This window comes from Phascolarctos cinereus, unplaced genomic scaffold (assembly GCF_003287225.1).
Source record: "Phascolarctos cinereus isolate Bilbo 61053 unplaced genomic scaffold, phaCin_HiC Scaffold_2;HRSCAF=192, whole genome shotgun sequence".
Lineage (NCBI taxonomy): Eukaryota > Metazoa > Chordata > Mammalia > Diprotodontia > Phascolarctidae > Phascolarctos > Phascolarctos cinereus.
This window is the reverse complement of record NW_027555625.1, coordinates 412,647,835-412,667,205: the sequence shown is the minus strand read 5'-3', so window position 1 is coordinate 412,667,205 and position 19,371 is coordinate 412,647,835. Positions and strand designations below refer to the sequence as shown.

At 42.6% G+C, this 19,371-nt stretch overlaps 1 protein-coding gene across 1 annotated transcript in view; it reads left to right on the top strand.

The window, feature by feature from the left end:
* The window catches only part of ABLIM3 (actin binding LIM protein family member 3), a 171,168-nt gene that overhangs the window by 139,450 nt on the left and 12,347 nt on the right, over positions 1 to 19,371 (top strand). Inside the window, exons 11-17 of the mRNA XM_078150557.1 lie at positions 2,465 to 2,494; positions 3,072 to 3,201; positions 5,857 to 5,862; positions 6,205 to 6,297; positions 7,865 to 7,915; positions 13,309 to 13,443; positions 18,418 to 18,482. Coding sequence (XP_078006683.1) covers positions 2,465 to 2,494; positions 3,072 to 3,201; positions 5,857 to 5,862; positions 6,205 to 6,297; positions 7,865 to 7,915; positions 13,309 to 13,443; positions 18,418 to 18,482 — 510 coding nt within the window. The remainder of the gene's footprint in view (positions 1 to 2,464; positions 2,495 to 3,071; positions 3,202 to 5,856; positions 5,863 to 6,204; positions 6,298 to 7,864; positions 7,916 to 13,308; positions 13,444 to 18,417; positions 18,483 to 19,371) is intronic.

Genomic DNA, 19,371 nt, shown 5'->3' with positions numbered 1-19,371 from the left:
TCAAATCCATTCCATTCATTTTACAGATGAGGAAACCAAGACCCAAAGAGGTTAAGTGATCTGATTAGAGATACTCCAATAGCAATGTCTAAGGCAAAACTCAAACTTGGATCTTCCTGATGCCAAGTCCAACATTCTGTTCAGTACGCTGTGATGCCTCTTCTTATCAATTAAAGCTATCTAAAAATGGAAGTGAGTTCCCTGGCACTGGAGGTATTCAAGTAAAGACCAGATGGCCACCTGTCATAGATACCATGAAATGAGTACTGGTATTAGAGGTAAAGAATGTATATATGCATATATACATATATATATATATATATATGCATATATACATAATTGCACATGTGTATATATGTCTGTTATATACATACACACATACCTGTTGGTTCTTCTACTTCCTACCTGTGGAATTGTGGGCAAATCACTTAACCTTGGACCTCAGTTTCTTCATTTGTAAAATGAGCAGGACTTTATGATCTCTAAGATGTCTTCCAGCTCTGCATCCGAAGATCCTATGATCCCGTAATTACCATTCCATCCTGAGCTGGGTGGCCTCTGTAAGGAGTCTGTGCACCCCTTGGAGTTGGGAGCTTGGTTGATTAGTCTAAAGTGATCCCACATAGCAGGCCTACACAGTATTCGACCTGCGGGCCAATTATGACCCACACACCACTTGTAGTTCACAAAAGGTTTTCAGGTGGCCTGCGAAAAATATAGAGTATGTAAAACAGATCTGCATGACATAGAAAAAAAATTCGAAGATCCCCAACCTATTAAGACTCTTTATTTGAACAGATAGGGCCACTGTATATCAAGGGAGATGGTAGGCCATCAGTCTGAGGTCTTAGAAAGTACCCAGAGCAGATTGGCTAAAGCAAGCAGTACCTAGCCCAAGATGACCCACCCAAGGCTGATTAATTTCCATTTCCATAACTACGAAACCAAAAGGGTCAGGCTTGGCAGCTTAGGGGCAGTTTGTTTTTGGACCCAGACTTGATGTCCCATTCCCTGAACAGTGACTCCTAGAACATGCGGGGAAATTTTACATGTAAAGGAATCCCAGAGTATCATCTCTATGCTGAAAAGGCCTGTGTGTCACAGAAGAGGCCATGTGTCCTCTCAGGAACTTTCCAACTACCCTGTGAGTGGTCTGTGATTGAAGTGCAGGCTAGGGGAGATGTGATGGTCAGTCGGAAGGGACATCCAGGAAAGGATTGATGTTTGTCTCCCCAAATGAAGCATTAACTTAATTAACAAACCCAAGGAACAAATCAGCATAACACAGTGGCAAGAAAACTGAGTCTGAAATTAAAAGATCTGAGCTTAAATCCTGGCTCTAAGACAAACAAACACACCCTTGAAGCATATCAGGCAGCTAACCTTCTTCAGGCCTCCCTGTCTTCCTCTGTAAAATGACCAGGTTGACTTCAGATCTCAAAGGTCTCTGTCATCTCTAAATCCAGGTCCAGCACCATATCGACTATACTGCACTAGTTAGAACCTAATAAGACTCCTGAGCCATTCACAGAGGTTCCCCTCAGTCATTTCAATTCAGTTCCCCAAATATTAATTACCAGTGGTGTGACAGGCCAACTCACTGCTGATGTGTTTGAAGTATGTGCAAGGTTTTGTGCTAGGCTAAGCTGGAGATACAAAGGGAAAAACATTGGCACAGCCTCTGTGCCATTCACAGAGCTTACCATCTGAAGAGGTGAGACACATGTGTACAATAAATATAATCTGATTTGACTTGCTCCAATCCAATAAATGTGTTATTACCTATTATGTACAGAGTTCTCTGTTCATTTACAAAGGGATTACAAAGATGAAAAAGTGATGTAGAGTAGTGCCTGCCCTCAGGAGCATACCGTCTACTACAGAGAATAGCACATGCACACAAATGTGTGTAATTCAAAGTAGAATGTGATATCTGGGAAAAGGAAAGATCCAGACAAAATAATCTTGAAAAAATTAAGGAAGGAGAGAATACTTTCAGTTGGGGGAATCAGGAAAGGCTTTATAGAAGAGGTAATGCATAAGATGGGCCTTGAAGGAAGAGAAAGATTTCAGTAGCGTATGAAGAAAGGGTAGGTACATTCTGGGCATGAGGAAGGGTTTGGGTAGGTATACAGTGGCAGAAGAGAAAAAGATACTGGAGAATAAAAAAAATAATCGATCTTGGCAGGAATGTAGGATGTGAAGGGAAGCCATGTGAAATAACAGTTAGATGGTTTGGCTGGAAGCCAGTTTATAAAAGGCCTTGAATGTCATGCAAAAGAGATTGCTCTGAGGCTTAGAACCTAACCTCCCAAGCTTCTGCCTAGGAAGGATAGATGAACTCTGGGGAAAGAATAAGACACTTTCTTCTCTGAGTCATATAATCACATTGCACCCCATTCTCTATGTCTCTCTTTCCTCTTTTCTTTGCTGCCTGGATATACATTACTGCACTTCTCCTAAGTCAATGGGAACTTTATCTCCATATTCCCAGGTAATTCCATAACCCAAAGGAAAGACTTGACCCTTTACATAAAACTCTTAAGTGGTGAACAGCTCCATCATTCCTCCCCTGCCAAAAAATAGAGCTGTGACTCCTACCTACATCAAAGATCTTCTGCTCTTCTTCCCTACCTCCCCCAAGCTGGGGTGGGGGCAGGGTGGAGAAGGTCAATGACTTATGGGTTCCCTAACATTCCCATTCTCACCAGATGAATATAGGCTGCTTCAACTTCGGGACTCATTAGCATAATCCCATTTTTCTATGGTCACTGACTAAAGACACCAGCAGTTATTTTAGAAAGAAGGCCACCAGGGTCCCATTTCATACCCTCACAGCTGCCCATGAGTGAGCCAAGAAGACCTTGTGCCATCACCCTGCAGGTAATAAACTGTGGGCAACTTCCCTCCTGATTGGGATCCTCAAGAAGAGCTTGGATATGGGAAGTTCTTCTGTCCATCTGTATTTCCCATCTCTGTTAGATCCTTGGGCGAAGCACCCACTCTCCATGAGTGTTGGTGTTCCCTTTTTCATTCATACTTCCAGGTAATGACTCTTCTCCTCTCTGTAGGACATCTTTGAGAGTCTAGACCTCCGGCAGCGGCGAGCCTCCAGCCCAGGCTACATTGATTCTCCAACTTACGGCCGCCAGGGCATGTCTCCTACCTTTCCCCGCTCACCCCACCATTATTACCGCTCAGGTAAGATGCATAAGGCCCGAAGGCAGAAGTGGTGAGCTTCAGAATGTGCCTACACAGGGCTAGACAGGCTGTCTACAATTGATTTCTTCCTGGGCTTCTGCTAATCCCCTTCACAGCTTTGTCTTTTGAGTTCTTGGTAGTTGGAAGGAAGGATGCCTCTATGTTTAAAGTAACTTGGCAGTTTAAACCTAACCTCACTGAATGGAAAGATCTTTGCCCTGAAAGTCAGAGCATGTAGGTTTGAATCACATAAGACTTGCTAGATGACCTAGGGGAAGTTAATAATACTCTCTGGCTCTCAGTTTTCCTAGCTGTAAAATGAGGTGGTAGGGCTAAATGATCAATGGATTTGGTCCATTATTCAGAGTCAATCCTGTGAGTCTTCCTAAACCCAAGGAGGACCTGTTGAAAACTGAGATCCCTAGAAAGGCTTGGATGGCATTGGGAATTAGGAAATTATGAAAAAATTGGCTTGAATTTCTTGGTCATGAAGTATAGAAATTAAAGGAACCTTCAACTCATCTAATCCAACCCCTTTTTTTTTTATAGAGGTAGAAATTGAGACCCAGAGAAGCAATGAATTGCCCAAGGTCACACAGCTAGTATGTAGCAAGGGCTCCAATTATAAATCCAGTGCTCTTTTCACTAAACATGTTTTCTTTCACTGTATTCTCACTCCCAGATTGATACTTTCATTCCTCACTTGAGCTCTAGGCAGTTGGAAGCCTCACATTCTGCTCATTGGCCCTGACCCCCAAAAACTCTGCCACCATGACCAGATATCCTGATGCTAGTATCTGCCATTTGGCCTTGCCATTTCCTCCAAGACACATTTTCTGGCCTAAACATGCTTTGCAAAAGGGTTTATCAATAAAAGGAAAAAATGTAGGTAGGCGTTGGGCACAGTGGACAGAGCACTGAACTTGGTTGGAATGTTGAGCTTGGAATCATAGCACCTGAGTTTGAATGCTAGCTCCACCACCTACTGTGTGATGTTGGACAAGTCACTTAAGTTCTTTGGGCCTCAGTTTCCTCATTTATAAAATGAAGAGGTTAGACTAAATGACCTGCCAAGAAGGTCTCTTTCATCTCTAGAGTTATGAACTGTGGACTTGTTATACTTTCTACACTGTTTTGGTCTGGGTCCACCACTAAGGTCCTTCTCCACAAAGTCATGGAGGAGTCTCAAGGCTCTCAAAAGCCAGGGAAGTGCATCCTAAGCTCTGGGCTATCTCACTAAGCTGAAGAGGCTCCGAGGATGGGCCTGGCAATGGACTGTTTGTCTCTTTGCCTAGAACCAGCCTAGCTAAGTGCAGAATGTCTCATCATCAAAAGCTTGGTCACCTGGGGATGAATTCGTTCCTAATAAATCTCCTTAAGTGTGGAGGGGGCTGCCAACTTGCCTTGCCCGTGTGGATGAAATCACAGATCTTTACAAAACTTGTCTTGAAGTGCAGCTCACCCCCAATATATAGGATATAGGCATAAAATTACACCTATTGAGAAAGAAAAAAATGCTTAGGTACACCCTAAAAAGAACTTTTATCCTGAAGAAGAGAACTATAAACGAATACATGATTACTGTCTTCAAATATCTGAAGGGCTTTCATGTAAGGAGGAATTGTTTTTTTCTATTAGATCCAAAAAGACAAAAAACTGGGAGAATTGTGGGATAATTTAAAGGGAAGAATATTGTGAGTCAACATTAGGAAAATCTCCTAACAATCAAAATTTCCCCACAGTGGAATGGGCTGCCTCCCAAGGTAATGAGTTCCCTGAAGGTCTTTAGGTAAAAATTAGATGACCCCTTGATAATCATGTTGGAGGGGATCCCTCTTGAGTTTGGGGCTCAACTGAGTATCTTCTGAGGTCTTTTCTGATTAAGAGATTCAATGATTAATAGACTATATTCAAGTTTAATACAAACTGGATTTGAGGGGGAAGCCAAGCCTATTTAGTAGAGTCTGTATACCTGGGGATAAGCATACTCAGTGCTACAAAAAATTAATCTGCCAAGTGCATCAATTGAATGGTTCACAAGACAGTTCACAAAAAAAATAAAATAAAAAATCTGTCTAGACCTAAGCTAAAAGTCCCTCCAGACTTGCCATGGGACTCTGGTCAGAACTTTAGGGGCATGATCAGAGGTCGTGGGCCCAGAACCTCAGACCAACATTCCTTTTGATTTGAAAGACAAGTTTTCTTTCCCTGGACCCTGTTCTCTTTACCTGGTCCCTGTTCTTTTTTCATTTGCTTGTTTGTTTCATTTTTGTTTTTTAATTTTTTAATTTTTTTTCCCCTTGTTCTTTTTTTCAAGACCCCTGTTCTCTTTCCCTGATCCCTATTCACTCACTTTCCCAGATCCCTCACAGCCTCTGACTATATCCAGACTCCTGCTTCCTGGGCCTTAATCTATTGATCTGTTTTAGAGTCTACAGTACAGTTTCATCTATTTGAGTACACACCCCACTTTCAGGTTTCTTGGGATCCTGACTGCCTCATTGCCTGGGTCCTTCATTCAGGGATTGATGCAGCTTGTCATCTATAATACTATTATTATTCCAATAAATTACAAAGCCATCCTGGTCACAGACCTACATACGCTTGGTGTGAAAGATCCTAGGGATGACGGGGGTGGGGATCAAAAGGAGGGAGCCCCAAGTCTTAACCACCTCTCACAGTTGATGACTGTTCCATGGTAAGCATGACTAGGGTCATCGGCCTGTACGTGGAAACAGAGTCAGACCTGTTTCCCTGGACAACATGCATGGGAGAGAAATCATGCTTTTTTGCTCGGCAGCTGGACTTGGGGAATAGAAATGCCTTCGTTTGTTCCCCAAGGAATGTCCTCACCATTTCTGTGTCACCATGCCCACACCTCCCCCTACCAGTTCACGGCTTATCTAACCACCTGCTGACTTAATGCCTATTCCGTTCTCTCTGTGCCTCTCTTTTCTTCTGTGACCCCTGTGGCTCTCCTGGGCCTCTGCCCTCCCGGTGCAGAGAGTGGGCGGAGCTCACCCTACCATAGCCAGTTAGACGTGAGGTCCTCCACTCCAACCTCTTACCAAGCTCCCAAGCACTTTCATGTTCCAGGTAGGCGGGCTGTGGAAGCCCTGGCCTGTGTGCATGCTCTGTGGGGTCTTCATGAGATTCCGTATTTACCTGACAGTAGCCCTGCCAAGCCAAGGAAGCCCTCCTTCCCTTAATCAGGCTTAGGATTACCCATACCCTCCCCTAGTCTTTCTCTTTAAACTCATATGTGACAGATACTCAGTCTCAGTGTTCACCCTTAGCCCAGCTAACTTCATCAGGACAGGAAGGGCACTACAAACAATATCACTAGAAGAATAGCTAAAGCAATCAGGAATGTCTAGCCAAGAGAAGAGAAGACTTAGAGGACAGAGATCACTGACTATCTGAAGGGATGTCCTATGAAAGAAGCATACTGTGGGGTCCTAGAGGGCAGAGAGAGCAACAATGGGTATTACTTTTAGGGCAGGAGTTTTCAGCTCAATATGAAAGAAGAGCTGTTGGATCATAGAACAGATATACTAGGAGGCAGTAACCTGAGACAGGAAGAACTTAAGCTGAGGGTGGATGACACATTGTCATGGATGCCACAGAGAGATGCCTAGGAGAGAGGTTGGACTCGGAGCCCTCTGAAGTCCTTTCTAGCTCTAAGAAGCTTGGCCTCCCACTGGCCGCCATCCTTCTCCAGGTCAACATCTCCATGAAGCTTGGCACCCAGTCGCCTTGAATTAGCTTCTTAGTTCAGCTTGGACAGCTCCACTAATAGCTCGAGTAACCTCACTCACTAACCACACCTCCCCTTCTCCATCTCAGAACTTGGGATGAGCCTATCTAGGGGTGTGCTAGAGCCAGCTTTTACCAGCTCACAAGAACCTGTTGTTAAATTTTCAGTGTGAGCATTTAACACTCAGGAATTGGCAAACACTTTACATCAGGGCTTGACTCACTGTTCTGTTGATTGGCTAGAGATCAGACTTAAGAAAGGGATGGACAATATGTTAATAATGATGATCAAACTTAAAAGTGAGTCACATTTTCAGAGCCAATTGTTAACTATGCCAGCACACCACTGGGCCTATCCCTCCGTATTCTCCCTGGGACCCTTCTTAACCCCACCAAATCCATACCTCTCCACTACTCCAAAACCAACAGTGGATGATAGCATGGGGTGGAGTAGGAATGAAATGTTAGTGATAAACTCAGAATACAGGGTCCTAGAGCAGAATGAGCTGTAGATGTGGGGAAAGGGCAGTGGGTATCTTAATTGATGCATTCATTCTGCATGGGGTTCATGCTATGCATGCTCACTCCACACCTGGGGCCTCCATCTCCACCCTCCAGGGCCTAAGGTATGTTCCACCACCATCTGACATACTGCAATGAACCCATCACTCCTCCTCTCCCCTCCCTGCCCTACACCCCCATGGTCTTCCTCCTCATTTGATTGCTACTTGAAACAAGGTTGGGAATTTGATTTTAGAAGAAGTCTCCCCAAGAGGAGGAGATGGTGGACCCTTAGTTCAGGTGATCAAGTAGATCTCTCTGTTCAGACAAATTGACTTGTGCTTCTTCCTTTGTCCTTTTCCTCCTTTTCTTCTTTCTCATCACCTCTACTTCCATCAATGGGCAGCTGCTGGAGAAAGCAACATCTACCGGAAACCCCCCATCTACAAAAGGCATGGTACGGTCTTTGGGAAGCCAGTGGACTAGAGAGGTTTCTGGAGGGGCAGCTAAAGGATACTGGATTAAGCTGTGGTTTGGGAAAATGGGGCAAAGAAATTTGCACTAATGCCCCTCCCTCCAAATAAAAAAGCATGCATATTTATAGATTGCTTTAAGGTTTATAAAATACTTTAAATTCAATTCAATGCAAACACATTAAGTGCTTACTGTGTGTAAGGTGAAGTGTTACAGTAATGGGTATATAGAAACCAAAAAACAAAACCAAATCTGAGTCCCTGCCCTAGGGCAGCTAACATTGGTGGAGGAGAGGACACAACATTAGATAGACAGATAGATAGATAGATAGATAGACAGACAGACAGACAGACAGATAGATAGATAGATAGATAGATAGATAGATAGATAGATAGATAGATAGATAGATAGATAGATGGATGGATGGATGGATAGATAGACTGACAAATATATAAAGGGGTAGCACTAATCACTGGGAGAGAAAGGAAAGGCCTTATAGGAGTTATTCCTTGAACTAAACCTTCATAATAATACTAACAAGCATTTCTATAGTACTTTAAGGTTTGCAAAGGAAATGTCATCTCATTTGATTCTCACAACAACTCTCTGAAGTAGCTGCTGTTATTATCCCCAATATTATAAATGAGGAAGATAAAGCCAAGAGATCACGTGACTTGGATAGCTAGTATGAACCTGAAGCAGTATTTGAACTCAAGTCCAGTCAGTGCCCTATCCATCGTACCATTTAATTGCTAATCTCGAAGGAAGCTAAGGTTTCTGAGAGATGGCAGGTCAGTTTGAGTGGAAAATAGCTAATATGAAGGGGAGTTGTGAAATAAGGCAGAAAAGGCTAGTTGGGAACCAGATTGTGAAGTATTTTAAATACTAGGCTAAGGAGTTCGGATTCTCATTAGTGATGCAGCTAGGTGGTACAGTGGATAGAGCTCAGGGCCTGGAGTCAGGAAGATTCATTTTCCTGAGTTCAAATCTGGCCTCAGACACTTACTAGCAGTGTGACTCTGCACTAGTCACTGAACTCTATTTACCTCAGTTTCTTCATCTGTAAAATGAACTGAAGAAGGAAATGGCAAACTACTCCAGTATCTTTGCCAAAAAAAAGAAATGGGGTCATGAAGAGTCAGACACGACTAAACAACAGTTTTTATCAGTAGGAAGCCACTGAAGCTTTTTTGCAATAGGGGAGAGAGAGCAATAGACCTGTGTTTTAGGAATATAAATTTGGCAGGTGTGTGGAGAATGGCTTAGAGAAGGGAGAGGTTGGAAGCTGGGATACCAATCAGGAGGCTATTCAGCTTATCCAGATGAGCTGCACTGAAGGCCTAAACTAGGGTGGCGGCTTTGTGAGTGGAGCTGAGGCAGGTGAAACGACCCACAGAAATAGTCATGGAGGACTGGAATATGTCACGTACATAGAGCCAGGGAAGCTCTGAGACATTTAATAATTTACAAATGTTGTTACTGGTGAATTAGTTTGATGTGCTTTAGTGAAATGAGTACTGGACTTGGAGCCGGGAGGTCTGGATTAGAGTTCAAATTCTGACACTTCATGACTGGAATCAATCAACAAGTGTTGATAAGTGCCTCTCATGTGCCCGGCATGGCACCGGGTGCTATAGGCAGAAAGGCAAAGACAAAGCAGGTTCCTGGCTTCTGGAGGCTTGTGTTCTATTCGACTTCTTGTGTGCACCAGGGAGCGATGAACATCTGGTAGAGCTCAAGCAGCTGCCAGAATGCTTAGAATGGCTACAGCCCAAGAAAGGGAATGAGCTCAAAGGCAGCTCAGGGGATAGTCCCTGAAGCAGGAGTGCGGGGCGGGAATCCCTGCTCTGCTATTATTGCCTATATGATATCACTTTTCTGTCAATCGCTTTGCTTTTCTGGGCCTCAGTTTTCTCATCTGTAAGATGAGCAGGTTGGACTAGATCAAGTATTCGCTACCTGGAATCCACAGGTAGATTTTAAGGGGCCGTAAACGTGGATATGGGGGGAAAAAATTACACCTTTATTTGCACTAACCTCTAACAAAGTCATTTCTTTCAATTATTTAAAAATATTATTCTGAGGACCCACAGACTTCAATAGACAGCCAAAGGGGTCCATGACACATGCAAAAAAGGTTAAGAACCCCTTGCCCAGATGATCTTTAAGGTCCCACTTAGCCCTATATGGTTCTTCCTTGTGGCCCATTTCTCAGATGACATTTGGGAACAATAGGGGAAATAGTGTGTAACTTCAGGAGAGCCAAGAAGATTCCTCTAAAGTCACCAGCTTTGGTTTGAAGCCTAAAATTCTGTCTTTCTCTGTGAAAAGGCACACCTCTGTGCGAGCCATGGCCTGTCCAGAGTCTTTCATTTAGGAAGGCTGGGCAGCATAGCCGTATGTCAGGGCATGGTTGGCAGAAAACTTTTAAGATGGAACATGAGACGATGTGCACTGCAGCCTGTCCCTGTATGATGGATAGAAGGTGTCTAAAGTCATCAGAAATAATGGGCTCCTGGGCACTAGAGTTCTTTAAAAGGCACCTTGTAGGAAGTAGTCAGGTAGAATAAGAAAAGCATCATTCCAGGATTCAAAACACTGAGTCAAATCCTGTCACTGTAGTGCAAATCAACTACTCTGTGCCTCAATGTCCCATTCCATAAAGCTATAATAATAATAATTGTGCTTTCAGGAACTAATTCACTAGAGTTGTTGTGAAGGGAGCACTTTGTAAACTCTAAAACACTATATATACAAATATCAACATCTTTTTTTTTTGTCAAGTTGTCAGGGAGGTTGTAAAAGATATTCTCTTCAGGTTAGGGTTGAATTAGATGACACCGAGGTCACTTTCAGCTCTGAGATTCTGTTATTCTGTGTGACCTCAGGTAAGTCTCTCTTCTCTCAGTGAGCCTCAGTCTTCTAGCCCATAAAATGAGGATTTAAAGTATTTGTATTTACCTGCTTTGAGTTATCATAAGAATCAAGTATGGGTCAAGTGCTATATGAATGTGAGTTATTAATAATAATAACAACAATAATATCATCTCTAAATATATGAGGTACCCCAAAAGCCTTAGTACAGTTTTAAGTTTTAATAACTTCAAAAGTATGAATGCTGCAAACTTAGAAAAACACAGTGCTTGAAAGGTTAATTACTTTTTTAAATATTGAAATATTTCTTATTAAAATTCAACATAGGGACAGCTAGGTGGCACAGCAGATAGAGTACCGGCCCTGAAGTCAGGAGGACCTGAGTTCAAATCTGGCCTCAGACCAAACACTTGATACTTACTAGCTATGTGACTGTGGGCAGGTCACTTAACCCCAATTGCCTAAAAAACAAACAAACAAAAAATTCAGCATAACCATCATATTGTGCTTTAATCAGTTTTCAGACTTTCTAAAAACTTTCATCAGCTACTGTTTAGTGACTGAAAGCATTGCACTTGTAACCCTAGCCTTAAGATCATCCAAAGAATGAAGTTTTGATGTATACATGACAGTTTTGACATGACCCTACAATAAAAAGACTAATGGAGATAAATCAGGTGACTGAAGTGGTCAGGCAAAGGGACCTCATCTACTGATACACCAGTCTGTGAAACTGTTATCCAAAAAGTGTCCCATAGTAAAATATACACCCTGCAGAAGGACAGCATGCCCACCTGGTTAAAATTAAAAATGTATTATTCAAAATTTGCAAAACTAAATTAGTATTAAAGAAATTTAAATAAACTTTCAAGTTATATTTTCATAGGTTTCTGGCATTTTGACTCTTGAAATTGTTAAAGCTTAATAGTGCAGCAAGACTCTTGGGACATGCTGCATAATAAATATAACATTCTTACTAATACAGTGCAGGGATACATAAGTAAGGTGATGGATTGTGTGTCTGCTATTTGAGTACCAGCCCAGATAAGTGTAGAGAGACTCTAGGTGATGATTTTTTTTTTGGCCACAGCAATTCACAAAGCCATCTGTATAGTAGTCTCATAGGGTTTCTTGATAATATACAAATCAATCTTGTGGTTAAAAAATATTGAAGAAACATAGATTCTGACCAAGTCACAACCACCCAGATCCCAAGGTTGTTTCTAGTTCAAGGAAATGAAGCTATACATGTAAACACAGGCGACCAGCCCTGCACAGAATTATGCATGCTGCTTCTGTGTAGTACAGAGCAGGCAGCGTCTGTGAAGTTTTTCATTGAGATAGACAGAAAGAATGAGCATTTCACAAATGCACCAAGCCTATTTAAGTAGACCCAGACCACCTTTGAGTATACCAATCAGAAGTAGGTCAGATACTTCTGGCTATAATTAATGACTCATCAGTCATTTTAGCTATTTCTGTCTACACGTCTCCACCATCCCTACCCATCCTCCGAAGAGAGGAACCCAGACTGTATCAGCCCCCACACTGAGGAACAGAACCAGTTAAACAAAAGATACTCAATCCAGCTTTAGAATAAAGTTAAAGGTCATAGAATAGGTTGATAGAATGACCTTAAGACTGAAGAGGAAAAATATGATGAAGGTGAAGATTTTGGGCTAGAAACTGAGACAGGAGGTTTATCTGGAGCCCTGGGGTGGAAGAGAGAAGAGCATGCAAAGATCAGTGCGTGAGCACGTTGGTGGCTCCTGGTCTAAGCAGTCTCAATGTCTTTGACTATAGCATGCTCTGTCCTGTAATGGTAATGATATCTTTTGTATTTGTTTTGCTTTGTTTTGTTTTTCCATTGGCTTTGATCTGCCCTGGGTTGTATGATACCATCCCTTCCGACCTCTACTGCACCACTTATGTTGTAAGTAACTACACCCATCATCAATTCCATGGTTTTATCCATATCTTAGTCTTTATCTAGAAACTAGTTAGGATCATAGAAATAGGAGGGACCTTAGAATATGGGGCTAGAAGGGACTTTAGAAAGTAGAATTGGCAGAGTTGGAAAGGACCTTATAGCATCGAGTGTCAGAGCTAGCAGGGACCTAAATCATAGAATGTCAAAGGTAGAAAGACCCAGAACATAGGATGTCAGAGCTGGAACATAACTGTGAATATATTTTAGAGAAAAAACAAAACGTGACTCAGTCACCAAGCTGACACATGGAGATCATTTTTAGCCCTAGTCAGAGGCCAAACTCAGAGTAACTGTCCCTCACCATATTCCTTCTTCTCTTGTCCCTGTGGCCCTGGTGTCATTGTACGGGGCTGGGGTGGGGGATTTTGAGGGGGCAATGCTTGAATAGCTACAGACTATTTGAGGCCTTCATTTGTTTTATGTCAAGAAGATTTCCTCTAGCCTTTGATAAGACAAACCACCCCCTCCCCCACAACCCTCCTGAGCTTCCTATCCTGTGGGCACCTCTACAGGCAAATCATTGGCAGCAACAAAAAGCAAAACCAGTGAAGACATCACCCAGTCCTCCAAGTATGCTCCGGCCTACTCCCCAGACTTCTACTATGGCTCAGAATCTGAATTCTGGACCTACCACAGCTCCCCCAAAGGTAGGTGGCTCAGCCTGGAAGGGAGAGGAGGAGAGGTTGGTTCTAACTTGAGGAAGACCAAAATGGCCTTGCTATGTTGGGGTCCAAACACAATGTGTCTAACTGTGGCTGATCAGAACAATATGAGCTCAGAAGGTTGCGCCACAGGTGGGGCACAAATCATCTGGATGAACATTTGGGAAGGAGATGTCTCTAAATTTGCAGAATCTCACGTTTCTTTAGAACTACTGAAATTCTGCTTTGCTCATAGGCCTTCTTTGATGCAGGTGCTCTATGCTAGGTGGTCCAGTGCACACGTGGGAGGAGAGGAAAAGGGAGACAAGGGCCCCAGGCTGCCCGCAGCAGGCTCCCCCCAAGCCAAGAAAAAAAGAACTGTTCCAGTCTGCTCTTGGACATCAGGGAAGCCTCCAGATCAGGAACTGTTTCAACAAACATTTCTTAGGCAATTTCTCTGTACTGAGCAAACATAAAATTTAGCTAAAATTTAGTCTCTATCCTTAGGGAGATGACAATTTTAGAGAAGAGGTAACATATACACCAGCAATACAAAGCAGAAAGTGAGTACAAAGTGCTGTGAGGGAGAGGTTCCTTCCTCTTGGGGGAAATCAGATAATTCAATTCGATAACTATTTATTAAGCAAGTACTATGGGCTAGGGCCCTATGGGCGCATTCTTTGCCAGGAATGCAAAAACTCAAACAAATGAATGAAAAACTACGACAATCCCTGCCCTCAAGCAGTTAATAATCTAAGGGACACTGACCTGTACATAAATAGGCATGATCCCAGGAAGAATGGGGATAAGAACAAGAAAGATCCAGCAAAGGGCTACAAGAAATTTGAGAAGGAAGAAATAACTTTCAGCCTCCAGAGATCAGTGAAGTCTTCATGAAGACAGTGACACCTCAACTGGCCCTGGAAAAAAAGAAAAATTTTTTTAAAAATTCGAAAGGTGAAGATGAAGAGCGAGTGCATTCTAAGTGAAGTCAACGAGCATTTATTAAGTGCTTAATATGTGCCAGACACTGGGGATACAAAGAAAAGCAAAAAACCCACTGTCCCTGCCCTCGAGGAGCTCACAGTCTAATGGAGAAGACAACATGAAAACAATTAGGTACAAACCAGATATAGACAGTATATACTGGAGATAATTAAGGCACTAACAGTAAGGGAGATGAGAAAAACCTTCTTGCAAAGATGGGATTTTAGCTGGGCCATGAGAGAAATAAGGGAAGCAAAGCATTCTAATATACACACTATACAAGAGAGGGCAAGACAAGCTCAGGAAACAGTCAGTTATCCTATGAAACATAGAATGTATGAAGGTGAATAGTGGAAGCCCAGCTCAGCTACTTCTTACCTGTGTGGGCTGAGATGAGTTCCTGACCTTCTATGGGCCTCAGTAACCATATAAGTAAAATGAAGAGAGTGGACCAAATGAATGCTAAAATTTTTCCAGCTCTAATAAATCTGAAAATGTAAGTTACAATAAGATTGTGAAGGTCCTTAGATTGCAAACTAAGGTTATTGGACTTTAGGCAATAGTAGGCAGGGAACTGGGAACCGCTGAAAGTTCTTGAGCAGGGGGATGACATTATCAGAGCTATGAATTAGGAAGTTTATAGTGAGACAGGGGACAGATTGGAGAAGGGAGAAGTTGGAGGCAGGGATACCAATTAGGATGCTAATAAAACAAACTAGTCAGGAAGAGGTGAAAACTTGGACTCTTGGGAGTGGAGAAGGAAGTGACAGATGTAGAGAAAATAAACAAAAATCTCATCAAATAAATGAAAATCGAAAAGCAAGATAGTGTTCAGGGCTTAGATACATTTTTCATTATACTTATGTCTCACCCTGTCTTCCACCAGATGGTAAACCCTATGAAGGTAGGGACTGTCTAATCTTAACTTTGTACCTTTCCTAGTGCCCAGCACAATGTTCTAAACACAAAGTACTTAATAAATGTTCATTGTATATATGTATAATTGACCCAACCTTATCTCTGTCCATTTCTTTCTCCTACCTTTTCTTCCACTCAGTCCTACAGACCCTCTAAGTCCTATAGTGAGAGCTTAGGGATGGACATTTCACTTCTTTTCAACCCCCCTCCTCATTTTAGCTGGATGATGGCTGGCTATGGCTGTAGCTCCGTACTTCTCAGTCTCCATGAAACTGGTCACTGACTCATCCAAGGCAAAGGGGGGAGTATTAATTCAACAGTAACACAGAAGCACCACCATCAAAGCTCAAAACTTTCCATAGTCACCTAAAGGCAGGTGGGGGAGCAGTCTAACAATAAGAAATACTCTTAAATGTTTGCTATGTTCAGATAACTGGGCTGGACACTGGGGGAGATAGAAAATTTAAATAATGCTTGATCCTTGTCCTTGGGAAGCTTACGGTTTAGGAGGGAGGTAAAACAAAAACACGGATAACTATAATGCAAAAACATTAGTGTAATGGGAATTTTTTTACTTCCTTTTATTCCGCCTGCAACTTTTGGTTAATATTAACCTCATCTCACCAAAACATATCCCATGGCATGTGAAAATTTACTTACAGCCTTAAACATCCTTATGTAAGAAGTCAGAGGAAGAATCTCACCCATCCCTGACTCCTTGGTGACATGGAAATCTTCTTCCTTGATCAGCCTATTTGTGAATCCTCTAAATGTAGTTTAATCTGTAATCTGACTTAGTTTACTTATACAGTTTGTTTGACAAGTTTTGTTTTCTTAAGGGATGTATGAAATCATGACTGTTTAACTGAGTTTTTTCATCTTTTATGACATTGAAGAAAGTATAGGATTATGGATCTATCTTCTCTTGAACTTTTATGGACTGAGAAGAGTGTACAAGATTGCAATATAAAAATGAATTATTTCTCTGTCACTCTGTTGCAATTTTTCTTTAAAAAGCCTTGTCAGAATTCTCATAGTGGTTCAGGTTTTCTCTGAGGCCTGAACCTATGCTTGAACATAATAATAGAACCTAGGTTTTTACCTCCATGTTTTCTGCATTGTAGCAAATAGTTTATAAGTATTTGGAAGCCGCTACCCACCACGCAAACTCAAAGAGGAGCTATTTCTCCCATAACTCTAGTCAGTCAGTCAACCAGTAAATGAGGATTTATAAAGCTACCACGTGCCAGGCACTGTGATAAACACTAGAAATACAAAGAAAAACAAAAGCTCCTTGCCCTCAAGGAGCTCACAATCTAATGGGGGAAACAACATGCAAATTATGTACAAACAAGACACAGACAGGATAAATTAAAGATCATTAAAAGAAGGAAGGCATTAGAAATAAGGGGGGATCAGGAAAGGCTTTTTATAAAAGATGAAATTTTAACTGAGACTTGAAGGAAGCCAGAGGAGCCAGGAGGCAGAGATGAGGGAGGAGAGCATGCCAGGTATGAGGGACCACCAGTAAAAATGCCCATTTATATAGAGCAATCTTATACATTCTTCTTAGGCCATAGAAGTGAAAGAGAAGATAGATCCAGAGCCAGGAGATAGAGTATCTTGCTTGAGGAACAGCGAGAAAGCCAGTGTCACTGGGTTGCATAATATATGGGGGCCAGAGCAAGGGTGTATAGGGTAAGAAGACTGGAAAAATTGGTGTGGGGTGTGGGAGGAGGAGTAGGTTATGAAGAGCTTTGAACATCAAACAGAAACTTAGAAAGCAAAGAGTATCAAGGAGAAGTGTATGATTGACAGCATTGATGGCTGCAGAGAACTCAAGAGGGATGAAGATGAGAAAAAGCTGGTGTATCTGACAACTAAGAGATCATTAGTCACTTTGGAGAGAGCAGTTTCAGTTGAATGATGAGGTTGGAAGCCAGATTATAGAAAGAAAAAAGTAAAAGAAAAGGAAATGGAGCATCAATTGTAGATAGCTTCAAAAGGTATTTAGCCACAAAAGAGAAGAAATATGGGATGATAGCTGTCAGACGAACCAAGTTAAAGTTTTTTGAGGATAGAGGACATTCTCCTCCATATGTTTATAGGCAGTAGAGAAACAGCCAGTAAATAGGAAGAGATTAGAGAAGAGTGCAAGAGTAGGGATGATTATGGGGACAATCTGCAGGAGAAGAAGAACTGGAATGGAATCTACTGGCATATGGAGAGAGGTTGGCATTGGTGATGAGAAGGGCTACTTCTTCATAGGATGTGTATTGGGGAAGTTGGACAAAATACTAGGGTGAGGCTTAAGGCAGAGAAAGGTTGTTGAGAGATTGGGGGCAGGTTGGAAAGGGAATAGGGAAGCAGAGACATAACTAGGGTAGATGGATTTGTACTTTGTACTAGGCAGCACTCTGAGGTGCTGAAATTTAGAGGGCTGACAGTGCTGCCCTCCTTCGACAGGTAGAAGCACCTAAGCTTAGCACTTAGAGAGCAAGAAAAAAGTTTAAATAGGAAATTACCTGATGATTTGCTTCCTCTTGTCCTGCAGCTATATCCTAGGTGAGCTCCAGTTTTGTCTAACTCTCTTTCTTGGCAGTGACCTCCATGTCCTGGGCTCTCTATTTCTCCTGACACCTCATGCATTTTATGGTACTTAACCAGGGCCCAAGATAGCAGTGTAGGGTGGCATGTTAGTTGGATTTTAAAAGATGGGTAGAAATTCACCAGGTAAAGAAAGGTAAGAAAGTCATTCTAGCCACGTGGCAGTAGGACAACACAGAGAGTTTGTACAACAGAGAGTAGCCATTGGAAAGCCAGTGACATTCAGACAGGCCTTGGCCAGAATGCTTTGCCTCGTGAGCCACCTTTTCCCTCCCTCCTCGAAGGAGGAATTGTCTCTTGAAGCATTCCAGATGATCCCTCTCAATTCTCGAACCCATGTTGGCCCTTTTCAATGTGGAGATAGGAAATGGCTGTGGTTGGGCAACCTTATTCAGATGGGCCCTGGAAGGCTGAGTGTCCCCTGGTAGAGACACTCATGGCACTTTCCTTGCCTCTTTCCCCTGCCAGTGCCCCGAGCCCGGAGGTTCTCAGCAGGAGGAGAAGAGGATGATTTTGACCGTGGTCTACATAAGGTGAGCAGCACTTTACCTTGTCTGTCTATGAGCACGCTGTAACACCATTGTGGAGAACTTCCATTGGCCCTGCATGACCATAGGTCAATGTTTCCCTTAGGTAGAGAATCTCAAGCCCTGGAGAACTGAGGAAGGATGGAGCTGGACATCTGACCTTACCTCATTCCTTGTCCTCCAATCAGCTGAGACAGTCTGATCGATATCCTATTATATCCTTGGTTCTATAGTTCTTAATCTTTGCTGGTATCCCCTCATCAGCTGAGAAGCAGCATGGGGTGGTGGAAGCAGTACTGGAATTAGAACCAGAGCACTTGTGTTCAGATTCTTGGTCTCCTACTTAACTACCTGTGTGACCTTGAGCAAATCACTTCGCAAACTTCCTTCAAGTTTAGACCACAGGGTTGTGAGCTTCAAACACTCACGAAGAGGGACAGTTCTCTTAGACAAACTTAGATACCCTCTGAGCTGCTGTGGCCCCTACCTCCCTTAGGTCTCCAAGTGGGGGGTAAGGGGGAGCTTGGCAGCTTGGCTAGTCATCAGGTAAGAGGGGAAGACTCAAGGGCATGAGAGACCCCATGAAAAGACCCCAGCTCCCCATGACCCACCAAGGGCTTCTACCACCTGGAAAACACTTCTATAAAGAAACTCTGGATTCAAAAAGCCCAAACCTGAACAAGAGATTCTGTATGCCAGGTGCTTTTGTCTCTCTGAGAGTGAGAAGAAGCAGCCTTGGACCTTCAGTTGGGAAGTAAGACTGATTGATGCCCTTCACTCACATAAGAGAAAGCCTTCTTTCTTTCTCTGTGCTAATTTTCCCCTTTTGTAACCCAGAATATTGGCTGTAATTAGTTCTACCATATAGATGTCACATAATACCACTGGTTAAATT